Below are 12614 nucleotides of genomic sequence, written 5' to 3'. Positions count from 1 at the left end.
AAGAGCTGATCTGGGAGTATAAAGGCGTTATTGCGTCTCTGGTACAAGATGTATATTTTTGGCAGTCTAGTTTCAGCTTGCCTCATCTCTCACACACACACACACACACACACACACACACACACTCTCACACACAGGCATTCACTTTGCTCAATCTTTGCGCTTCAGCCTCTGGTGTGATTTGGGTGCAGCGTCTGCTGCATAAACTCTTAGTGGCGCTCACTGAATACAACTCAAGTTTATGTCTTTAGATGCAAATACAGGAGGATTCAAAGTCTCCCAGCGAGACACAGGTCTCTTTTCTTACTGGCACCTGGGGCAAGAAGAAACCGAGCTCATTGGCTAAAGTAAGAGAAGACCCACCCCTTTAGTTTAACACTGACCAATCATAACTCAGCCTGAATCTCACATGAACAGAATTTGATTTGCAAACTGATGATTGCCACTTGATTCACGGGGAAGGACTATTAAGATATGTGTGATTTACAAAGGGCACTTCTTAGGGTTTGATCTTCACGTCCAAATATCAACTAATGACTTTTTTACTATTGACTTCAATCTGTTCTTGGACTATTTGAAACTTTTGGAAATCAGGGACTCTAACCAAAACCTGGGTTGTTTGATGGGTCAATGGCGTGATGATAATTTCTTTGACCTGTTCATTAATTAAAAACAAATAAATAAAAAAAAATATGGGTCACACATATAGTAACTTGAATATGCCTCTTTCTGAATTCAAATTCATTGTGATATTTTTTGGGGGGCATATAAAGTGAAAAATGTCAGGGAGATACAACTGTCCTGATATCACAATAAAGAAAAAAAAGCCTCATTAAAAGAAGACAGTCATGTGGTGCAACCAACATACAGAAAAAAATATTTCAAAATTAAATGATATCATAGAGAGGACCCCAGACCCTCATGACTTAAGGTCAATATGCCAATAATTTTCATGACAAGACAAGGTTAGTTCAGATTGTAAAATGTCATGTGGTGCGACTCCTCCAAAACACAAATTTATAATTGAGAATTTTTTTTTAAATTTGGAACATTTGAAAACCCTTTTTTTTTTACTTTTAGTTTATTATCATATTATTATTGTTATATTTTATTAGTATTTTTATACTTAATGGTTATACCACTTGACTTTTTTAGGGTTATTACACTGAATGAAAGTTGTGGGCATTTTTATACGTCATTGACCCAGATGAAGATTACCGTATTCCATGAATGCACAGTGTGTGTTATGGTTGATGTCACTGTGTGTTTATATCTGTGTTTTTGTGCTTGTATTGTAGTCGTCTCAGCAGACTAACCCTCAGACGGTGTGGGTGGTTCCAGCCTTGCGGCAGCTTCATGAGATTACGCGGTCTTTTATCAAACAGACCTACCAGAAACAGGACAAGGTAGGCGCAGACGGTGTCCAGACGGACCATCTGGCCTGTTAATTTTTTTCCTGCAAGTGGTGCTACTTTAACTATAAGCTTAATTTTTCATGCTTTAAATGGCTTTGGATTATACTTTATATTGTGTCCTCTATCAGAGTATAATCCAGGACCTGAAGAAGAACTTTGAGATAGTGAAGCTGATCACAGGCTCTCTGGTGTCATGTCATCGCTTGGCCGTGTCTGTCGCTGGATCCAATGGTCTTTCTGGGTCCACGCTGGTTGATGGGCGGTACTCCTATCAGGAGGTGTGCTGTCACAAGTTAATTCTCTCTTTGTGATACGAAGAATTAAAGCTCAGTTGAAAATAGATTTGGCAATAACTATAAAAAATAATAATAAGCTGATTTCCAAATAATGTGTAACAGTGCAAATCTAAGTTTTATATCTGATTATTCTTTTTTTAAAAACTACTATGAACCTTGACATTATAATAATAATCAAATATGATATATATATATATATATATATATATATATATATATATATATATATATATATATATATATATATATATATATATATATATTTTTTTTTTTTTTTTTTTTTTTTTTTTTTACTTTTTTTTTTTACTTATATATATATATATATATATATATAATTAGCAAATAAAATATGAATTTTTTTAGTTATCTACAACATATTACATGGGTTTTGTTGTTAATTTTGCCATTATGTATTTATTCCAAAAAGGCTAGTTTCTAGTTACATAAGATCGAATATAGTCATTTCCTCTGGTTAAAAGATGAATCCAATTGCTGTTTGACCCAAAAACAGGACAGAAATATATTTGTAGACTACAGAAGTGACTCATGTTATGCCTCACATCTGGTAAGAATGAAAACAGAGTAGTTGTTTTTTTTATTGATCTGTCTGATGTTGTTGTTGTCGTTTTCACATTTTTCCAGTATTTGGAGGGTCACTTGAAGTTCCTTGCATTCTTCCTGCAAGAGGCCAGTCTGTACCTGGTCTGGAATAGAGCCAAAGAGATCTGGGAATGCTTGGTGTCTGGCATGGATGTGTGCGAGCTGGATCGAGAGGTGTTGTGTTGTTTTTTGTTTTGAGTTTGTTTTGGTTTTGTTTGTTTTTTTTTGTTTTGTTTTTTTGCTTTGCTATGCATGTTTGTTTTCTCTTTTTTGCTTATTTTTTGTTTTGTTTGTTTTAGTGTTTTGTTTGTTTGTTTGTTTTAATCATGCTGTTTAATCATGCTGCTTGAAAAGAAAAGCGTCAGGTTAAAGACTAAATGTTATTTGTTATATTCACTAACTTGTTAAATATAGTATGTTTATTGACTTTTCAGCTCTGTGGTGTGGAAATAGGTGTTGCAAATACTCAAAAAGTGTTTACATTTTGCCATTGTGACAAACTATGTAGTAGTTTTGATGGTGTTCCACTCTCTGTTTTAGATGTGTTTCGAATGGTTCACTAAGGGACAGCATGATCTAGAGAGTGATGTTCAACAGCAGCTCTTTAAAGAGAAGATTCTCAAGCTGGAGCCTTATGAGATCACTATGAACGGTAAAAGTTCAACCACAGAGTTCACTCGCTGCTTCCACCGCATTTCCACATTATAACACCCTGAGGTATTACATGTCTTCTGTACATCTGCAGGAAACCACTGCGCTTACTGTGCTAAATTTACCCTCAAAGAAAGAAATGGCCTCATTAGCAGTATGTGGTGAAGTTGCATAAAGTGAGACTATGAGTGTGTGAGCTTTCTGTGGTCTTTCATCAATGTTTTACAGGGTTTAACCTCTTCAAGACCTTCTTTGAGAATGTGAACCTCAGTGATCACCGTCTCAAACGGCAGGGAACACAACTGGTATGAGATTCCAGCTTTCCCTCCGTGAAATTGTGGGGAAATCCCGTCTTGACAGATGAAAAAATATGATTGTCTCTTTCAGTGCGTGGAGCGATTGGATCTGGCTGGGATGGACTTCATTTGGAGGATCGCGATGGAATCTCCAGACGAGGACATCGCTAATGAAGCCATACAGCTCATCATTACTTACAGCTACATTAACCTCAACCCCAAAATGAAGAAGGTCAACATTAAAAGTTTAATTTTTTTGTGTGAGACTTGCTTTATATATAATTTTTTTGTTAATTAATACTTTCTTTGTTTCTTTGTGTATTTTTTTTTTACAGGACTCAGTATCTCTTCATAAGAAATTCATAGCTGACTGCTATAAGAGATTGGAGGTGAGTGTTACAGTGTGAAATGACACTTTTTTTTTTTTCTTTGTGATGATGATTGTGATAAAGCTCGTCGCTACATCACACACAGGCTGCTAGCTCTGCGTTGGGCGGCCCGACCCTCACACATGCTGTTACCCGGGCAACCAAGATGCTGACAGCCACTGCTATGCCAACGGTCGCCACATCAGTGCAATCTCCATCCAGGTATGAGGACAGGTTGAGCAGCTTTCAGATCAGTTGATGAGAGCCAGCTGATGTTGTTGGCTGCATGTCTTAAAATAAGTAAAGCACTTTTACACTACTTTTATTAAGCAGAAAAGTTACAAAGCTAGAGCAGAAGTTCTGTTCCAGTCTTTACATTGCTTAACTTACATCACTACTGTTTTTGTTTTGGTTTTTTTGCATTGGTTTTTGTTTTGATTTTGTCTTGTTTTTTGTTTTGTTTTGATTTGTTGTGTTGTTTTTTGTTGTATTGATGTTTGTTTTTGTCTTCTGTTTTTTTATTTATTTTTGTCTTCAATATTGTTTGTTTTTGTTTTGTTGTGTTTTTTGGGTTTCTTTTTTTGTTTTGTTGTGTTTTTTTGTTTTTTGTTTTGTTTTGTTGTGTTTTTTGGGTTTCTTTTTTTGTGCTCTGTTCTGTCTTTTGTTTTTGTTTTGTTTTGTTTTGTTTTGAACAACTCACATCCCACATGTAATACCTTGTAATTTAATTGCATCAGACTTGGTGTTATGCAACATTAAAGTCTTAATTGCTATTGATATGAAGGTTGTTCAGAAAGATTTTGATATGTAAATTTAACCCACTGAAGTTCATTATCATCTCTGTCCTCAGGTCCAGTAAACTAGTTATCATTGAGAGACTTCTGTTATTGGCGGAGCGTTATGTCATCACAATAGAGGTAAGAGCTGATACACACACACACGGGCCATATACACTAATGTTACACACTACTTTGCGTATCTGAGCGCATAACTTTATTTGTTGTCTTGTATTCAACCTCTCATGACTATTGCACTAATACTCATCTTAAATGACTTACAGTTTATCTCTGTTTGAAAATATCATTCAGTCTCGGCGAAGAAACCAGCAAGCTGTAAAAGTCAAATGTAGCAACATCACTGAATGACAGACTTTACTAATTAATTCTCTTCATGTGTTAGATAGTTGTCAGACTCGCAGCTGTGGAATGATGAAGTCTGATCATTGGTTGACTGCAACATTCACAGTCTCCCCGTGTCTCCAGCTGTTCAGTTCCATGCTGAAATCTAGCATAGATCCTGTCATGCCATTTGATGCATTTAGGAGTAATCATGTCAGAACACAGCGAAGGGGATCCGATACGGTGTTGATTCCTGTGTGTATTCAGAAAGACATTTTCATACCCGTTCCCTCCAACAGACACTAATTGGTCGGTTATTGACAGACATTTGGTGCAGGAAGTGCTTTTGGACTGTAGCACATTTGTCTAATCTTTGAATTTGAGTAAATCATGTAATATGAAGCTCAGTAGCTTATTGCTGGCAATTATTACCCTATTCATTGAAATGCTTATTCATGGAAAACTGATTTGAAATGGCAGGTTTATTGCTGAAAGATATGCAGGAGCTCATCTAATGTCACAATTACATCAGGAAAGTGGTTCAGAAGCTTGTTAGTAAGGATTCTAGAGATTCATATGTTATAGAATTAATTTAAATTTATGTTTTTTAGTAAATATTTTTTATTTTTTTTAATTTTTTTTTTTTTAATTTTATATGTATTTATTTATTTATTATAATTTTTTTTTTTTTTAAAAAAAAAAATTGTTATGAAAGAAGTCTCATGCTCACCATAAGGCTACATTAATTTGATGGGGGAAAAAACAGCAATATTGTAAAATATTACTACAAATTAAAGTAACTGCTTTCTATTCTAATATTTTGAAATGTAATTTATTCATGTGATGGCAAAGCTGAATTTTCAGCATCATTACTCCAGTCTTCAGTGTCACATGATCCTTCAGAAATCACTACCTGTATTTTGTACAGTATTTGAATAACTCTTATAATATCTAAAAATCTGAATTTTATGACAGCCATCATTTAAGTGATTGTATCTTCTCCACATTGTTTTGAAATGGAAAATAAGTTTCCAGATCAAAGCAACTCAACAGCAGGTCACATGGTACTTACTGTTGAACCTCTGGATCTGTTTCAGGACCTGTATTCTGTTCCTCGAACTATTCTACCTCATGGAGCGTCTTTCCACGGCCATCCTGTCACACTTCACATCACTTACGAATCTACCAAAGACACATTCACCTTGGAGGTAACGTCAGACGCACACACTTCTTGGAGACAAAACCCATTTAGTTCTGGCACTCAGGACACAAATGCACACACTAATGACAGACTGTAAGCAGGGTTGATATAAATGGAATATGATAAACATTTCCCCTGTTTGGAGAGTAGAGGAACATTGATAGATGGCAGGTGAACGTTCGGCGTGAGAAACCGAATGTGATATTCACAAACAACGGTCTGTTGGGTGATCGTTCATTCTGTAGACTCAACTGACTGCCTGGTATTTGCTTTGCCTAATTTGAATAGATGGATCAAAACAGCCCTTATGTGTTTGTGTTCATGTGAATGTGAGCAGGGCCACAGCAACGAGACCATAGGCAGCATCAGATGGAAGATAGCCGAGCAGCTCAGCTGTCCGGTGGACAATGTGCAGATATTTGCCAATGACAGCATGGTGAGTCAAACACTCAATGTGATGTGTTGCAGTCATTTCTGAGCGGTGCACAGGTGCCAAACACTCCTACAGCACTGTGAGAGAATGTGGCAGCTATTATGAGCGCATGTCAAGCTTGTTCTCAGACCGTTTTCTAGTTATAGTTAACAATGAACATTGTTTGTTTGTATTGATTATTGTTACAAGTATTAGTATTATTTTTGTACAATTTTAGTTTTTATTCATATTTTGAATAAGTTTATATATATATATATATATATATATATATATATATATATATATATATTTATATATATATTATATATATATATATTATATATATATATTATATATATTTATAGTTATATTTATATTTATTTATTTATTTATTTATTTCGGTTTTCATTAAAAAAAATTAACTATTAGTTTTTCAATATTTCTAAATAGTTTTAATGTTTTTATTTCAAGTTTAGTTGTATTACAGTTAGTAATTTTAGTGCTTCAATTTAAACTTATTTCAGATAGTTGCTAGGGCAAGGCATCTTATTTTCATCATTTTTCATCTAATATTTATATTTTATCAAACAAAAAATGGTTTTAATAGTTAAACTTTGGTTTTAGGTATTGATAACATCAAATAAGATTAGGTTTCCTAGTTATAGAGAGTGAACAATAAACATTCTTTATTTGTATCGGTTATTGTTACTAGTGTTATTTTAGTATTTTTTTTTTTATATATATATAGAATTATAGTTTTTTATTGATCTGAATTATCTTTGCAATTTTATTAGGTTTTGTTTTTAAAAAAATAATAATTTCTAAATTGCATTCATTTATTTTTATATCAGTTTGATTCGAATTAATTTAGTAATTTTAGTACTTCAACTTCATTTGGTTGCCAGAGCAATATTTCTAATTTCTGTATAATTTATGTATTTAATCCAATGTTTGTATTTTATTATCTTTATTTCTGCTAACCAAAATGTTTTTTAATAGTTTTAGTTTTGGTTTATGTTTTAGTTAACAGATTTGTTACTAAAATGGCCAATAATTTGGCATTTTGAAATGATCAACATCCAGTAACTGCCTACAGAATTCTGAACTTCAGAACTTTCAAGTGTTTTTTTTAATAATTAAAATATGTATAAAAATCTAAAATAGAATGTGGAATCCAAAAGGGCAGTGTTTTAATCATTCTAATGAAAGTTCATATCAAACTAGCTCTTCATATTGACCTTTATTTTATGCATTCATGCTAACAGTCCTCTTTTTAAATTCCAGTTGACAATGAATCGTGACCAGAAGCTGTTGAATCAGCTGGGTTTCTCTGATGAGCAGAGTCTGACGGTGAAGAGCTCAGGAACAGGCACTCCATCAGGCAGTTCAGCGGACAGCTCCGCCTCGGCCAGCTCCAGCAGCAGCGGGGTCTTTAACTCTGCGTATGCTTTAGAGCAGGTACATACACACACTCACTGAACTGACAACTCACAATTTCCTGATACTTATTGGATCAAGTACACGCTAACTGAGCAAGTACACACTTGTGTACAGAATACATACACTACCTTTCAAAAGCTTAGAGTCTGTAAGTTTTTTTTAAATGTTTTTGAAACAAGTCTCTTATGATCACCAAAGCTGCATTTATTTGATCAAAAACAGTAATATTTTAAAATAATAAAAAAATGTAATATGATCCTTCAGAAATCATTCTAATATGCTGAAACTTTTTTTTTTAAAACAGATACATTTTTATTTTTTTATTTTTTTGATTCTTTGATGATTAGAAAGTTCAGAAGAACAGCATTTATTTGAAATAGTACATCCCTTTTTTATGTTACAAAAGATTTATACCACCTTTGATCAATTTAATATGTAAATAAAATAGATTTTATTCAGGGGGAAAAAAAAATCTTGCAGACCCCATCTGATAAGTAGTATATCTGAACTGTAGTGTATCTCAACCTCCTTCATTAAGCTCATGTGTGTGATTGCAGGAGAAATCTCTTCCTGGTGTGGTCATGGCGTTGGTGTGTAATGTCTTTGAGATGCTTTATCAGCTCGCCAATTTGGAGGAACCCAGGTAAAATCCCACAACCCCTGCAAGTTCACTCCAAAATTTGAATTCTGTCATTATTTATTCACCCTCATGTCATACTAAACTTGTATGATGTTTTTTCTTTATTCTTTGAATGGTCAATTTTTCCTTTCTATTTGCGGACATACATTGTGTGTATTTTGTGATTTCAGTTGACTTGTAATAACTGTGCGGCCTTCTTGTTCCTCTCCAGAATAACTTTGCGTGTCAGGAAGTTGTTGCTGCTTATCCCGACTGACCCAGAGGTGCAGGACGCCCTTGATAACTTTGTGCCAAAAGAGTCCAGCGTCTGGAGTCACCAGGTACCTGAAAGACACTCTTTGACTTGGATAAAAGTGCATAAATGTGTCAGTTCAAGCTTAGAAAGCAGTTTCCACATACATAATATGAAATGAATTATGGGTATTATTTAATAGTTTAGATGAGTTTACTATTTGGAAAATTGTAATAGTAAAGAATGAGTAAGTAACAGTCAAGTGACAGGTGAAATAGTTTTAGATGTGTGCACAGGCTTCATGACTCAGTCCTTTAGCACTGTAACAGTCAATATGACAGTCTCTTTGTTCTTCGTAGTAGGGTGCTCACAGAGGACTCTCTCTCTCTAGCAGACAGTCTCTCTCTCTCTCTCTCTCTCTCTCTCTCTCTCTCTCTCTTCCATCAGAAAACTCTGTTTACGCTGGGGTCTGGTTCTCAGGCCTCAAAGTCTCCATCTCTGTCCAGTAAACAGCAGCACCAGCAGAGTGCAGCGTCCATCCTGGAGTCTCTGTTTCGTTCCTCTGCCCCTGGCATGTCTACGTTCAGAGTGCTTTATAACCTGGAGGTACATGAAGCATTTTTTATTTTGATTCAGTAGTGTATTAAGTATATGAATTACCACATTTTTGTAACAGTGTTATAATGGATGTAATAATGAATTTTAAAATAAAACCATTTGTTGAGAGAACATGAATTTTTTTAGGCTTGTTCTATATTCACACACTCACCACTATCTTCCTCACAGGTGCTGAGCTCCAAGCTGATGCCCACATCTGATGATGAAATGGCAAAGACCAGTGTTAAATCTTTCTGTGAGAACTTCCTTAAAGCAGGAGGTCTCAGGTAGCCGTCTGCTTTCGACCCACTCTTACACTCTCCTCATGTTGATAATTCTGCAGTCTTAATGTGGCTGTATATTTTGATCATTAATTCTCTCGGTGGTGCATTGTCTCTCTTGTCTCAGTCTGGTGGTTAACGTCATGCAGAGAGACTCCATCCCCTCTGAGGTGGACTACGAGACCAGACAGGGAGTCTATTCCATCTGTCTGCAGCTGGCCAGGTGCAGTCTCATTTATCAGTCTTCTCTATTTTGTTATTTTGTTCACATCTTTTCTTTGAATTCGGCACTCCAAGTGATGGGCATAGTAATATTTTTTTTAAAAACCATTGTGTTCTGTTCCAGTCTTTTTTCTAGCTTAGCTTACTTTGGGCTTTAGCATTTGTTAAAGGACTTGCCCTTTGTCTCCTCCTGTAGGTTCCTGCTGGTAGGGCAGGCTATGCCTAGTATTCTCGATGAGGAGTTGAGCAAGGAAGGTCTGGACACTCTGTCCTCTCGGCCGTTTCGTAACGCCGGGCGGCAGAGCGGCCGACAGCTCTCCGTCTGCGGAACTCCAGAGAAGTCCTCCTACAGGCAGGTGTCTATGTCTGACAGATCCTCCATCAGAGTGGAAGAAATCATCCCGGCCGCCCGTGTCGCCATACAGGTGTGAGACAGCATCCGATGCTTTACTAAATGATTTATTTCTGACCTTCTCTGACTTCTCTGGTTTGTCATTTTAGACAATGGAGGTGGGAGACTTCACATCCACAGTGGCGTGTTTCATGAGGCTCACCTGGGCGGCAGCTGCAGGCCGATTGGATCTAGTTGGAAGCAGCCAGCCAATCAGAGAGACGACTAACTCGCTTCTCCCGCTGGGTGTTCGCAGCAGGGTCAGCAGCACAGGTGAGACTCTGATCAGTACTGTATATCTGTCTTTTAGTCGGACTTATGCATCTCTCTAAATGTTTGTGCTCGTGTGTGTTTTGCAGGAAGTAACTGCAGCTCGAGCAGTGAGGGAGAGGTCACCACGTTGCAGGCTGGGATATGCGTCAAACAGCTGTTTGTGTCCATCAAAGACACTATTATTGCAAGAGAAGCACTCTCTTTACTCGTCACATGCCTTCAGCTACGCTGCCAACAGCTATGTAAGAAAAAAAAACAAAAAACACTAACACATGCGAAATAAAGTCAGCAAAAATCTAAACACTTATGTTTCTTTTTCTCTTTCAAGCTTCATTTTACACTCTGCCTTCTGTGAATGATTTCATCATTGATATTCTGCTGGGGTCGCCCAGTGGAGAGGTCAGTGTTTGCTGACTAAATTAAACTTGTCTCTTATTAGAGTCCAAACGTCTAAACTCCTTCATTCTTCACAGATCCGACGTGTAGCGTGTGATCAGCTGTACACTCTCAGTCAGTCAGACACCTCTGCATACCCTGACCTCCAAAAGCCCAACCTCTTCCTGTTGAAGGTGGTTCTGACAGCCCAACTTCCTCTCTGGTCCCCCACCAGCGTTATGAGGGGCGTTAACCAAAGGTCAGCCACACTAAACACACATTATTTCTTTTCTTTCTTAGGAGACCACTTCTCTAAGTGTAAAATGACAAATGAAATTCTTACTATAACACGCCCACAAAGTAATTAAAACACTGTGTAGACTTTAGAAAAGCTATGAAATGATGAATATCTACTGAGCTAAGCTGATGATCGTGTTTTTAGGTTGCTTTCACAATGCGCCGAGTATTTTGATCTGAGGTGCCAACTACTGGATGACCTGACCAGTGAGTGTTCTGCCTTATTTTCGTAATATAAATGTCCGTTTTCACAAACAAAGTGCACTTTGGCCTCCCATTATTTATTTTCTGGTTATTCAGTCAGGCCATGATTTTGATTATAATAAATATAGGCAATTGTAGTAAAAATTATTTGTATTTATTAACTAATTTAATTAAGAAAATATTTTGTCCCACTTTTTTTTTTTTTCTTGCAGCCCTGTTTTTTTCCCTGTTAAAAATAATAGTAATAACATTCTTTAAAATTGTGATGCATCATGTGGACTGTTTCTACAGCATGGTGGAAAAAAACAATCTTGAATTTTCTAGTGTAGTATTGACTGCATTTATCAGTCTTCAACCCTGTTACTCATGTTATTATTAGAAAATGAAGACAATTATTTATTTATTCATTCATTCATTTATTGGAAATTTAAAATGATCAACTACTTAATCAACACTTATTCCCAGACCTAATAGTCCGTATTGAATGATTGCTTAGTTTAAGGCTAAATTTTCAGCCCTGTTACCCATTCTGCCTACAGTATGATTTAATAAAAATAGTTTATGTATGTATTTACATTTCCTATAATAAAAAAAAAAAAGTTTTTATTTCATTGGAGTTTACTGCTAGAAAAGAACAGTGACATAAACTATATTCATGATTTCGGTATCAGGGTTATAAATATTGAAAATGAATGGATTAAAAGCTTGATGATCAATATTTATATGAGATTATCAATATTTTATGAACGTTCACTGAGCCACTTGCTCACCGCTGTTTTGTTCCCTCTATATAAGTTCCAGATGTATCTTTTAGGGAATGACACTTGCCTTAGTCCTGTAGAATTTAAGAATAATTTTTGGATTCCTTTAGAAAAGCTGATATGTGTCATGTTCTCAGCATCAGAAATGGAGCAGCTTCAGATTGGCCCTGCGGCCATGCTAGAGGACGAGATCAGCTGGCTTGATAATTTCGAGCCCACTTGGACCAACGAGCTGGAGACCAGCGAGGCAGACAACATCCTGCTGGCCGGACACCTGCGCCTCATTAAAACCCTGCTGTCCCTCTGCGGCAATGAGAAAGAGCAGTTCGGTCAGCCACTTTTCAGATAAATATGACAGCATGATATGCATATGAAGAGCCAGATGTAGAGTAAACGGGTCTTCTTGTTAATGTTCTGCAGGTCCTTCTCTGATCCAGCAGCTGTTGGACGACTTCTTGTTCAGAGCGTCACGAATCATCCTGAACAGTGACAGCTCATCTAGCACGACAGCATCTATCCACGACTTTCACCCAAAGTAAGTGGA

The 12614-nt window shown here is 36.3% G+C and overlaps 1 protein-coding gene across 1 annotated transcript in view; it reads left to right on the top strand.

The window, feature by feature from the left end:
• The window catches only part of LOC109112960 (ubiquitin carboxyl-terminal hydrolase 24-like), a 67756-nt gene that overhangs the window by 39547 nt on the left and 15595 nt on the right, over window positions 1-12614 (top strand). The window contains 26 exon segments of the mRNA XM_042777233.1: window positions 252-347; window positions 1299-1406; window positions 1544-1693; window positions 2354-2485; window positions 2852-2963; window positions 3191-3267; window positions 3350-3490; window positions 3594-3647; window positions 3733-3848; window positions 4477-4543; window positions 5842-5952; window positions 6283-6381; window positions 7642-7815; window positions 8355-8440; window positions 8649-8757; window positions 9117-9275; window positions 9456-9553; window positions 9675-9770; window positions 9966-10194; window positions 10271-10433; window positions 10520-10675; window positions 10762-10832; window positions 10907-11067; window positions 11251-11312; window positions 12208-12399; window positions 12491-12605. Coding sequence (XP_042633167.1) covers window positions 252-347; window positions 1299-1406; window positions 1544-1693; window positions 2354-2485; window positions 2852-2963; window positions 3191-3267; window positions 3350-3490; window positions 3594-3647; window positions 3733-3848; window positions 4477-4543; window positions 5842-5952; window positions 6283-6381; window positions 7642-7815; window positions 8355-8440; window positions 8649-8757; window positions 9117-9275; window positions 9456-9553; window positions 9675-9770; window positions 9966-10194; window positions 10271-10433; window positions 10520-10675; window positions 10762-10832; window positions 10907-11067; window positions 11251-11312; window positions 12208-12399; window positions 12491-12605 — 3134 coding nt within the window.

This window comes from Cyprinus carpio, chromosome A20 (assembly GCF_018340385.1).
Source record: "Cyprinus carpio isolate SPL01 chromosome A20, ASM1834038v1, whole genome shotgun sequence".
Classification (NCBI taxonomy): domain Eukaryota; kingdom Metazoa; phylum Chordata; class Actinopteri; order Cypriniformes; family Cyprinidae; genus Cyprinus; species Cyprinus carpio.
This window is presented reverse-complemented; position numbering and strand designations above follow the sequence as displayed.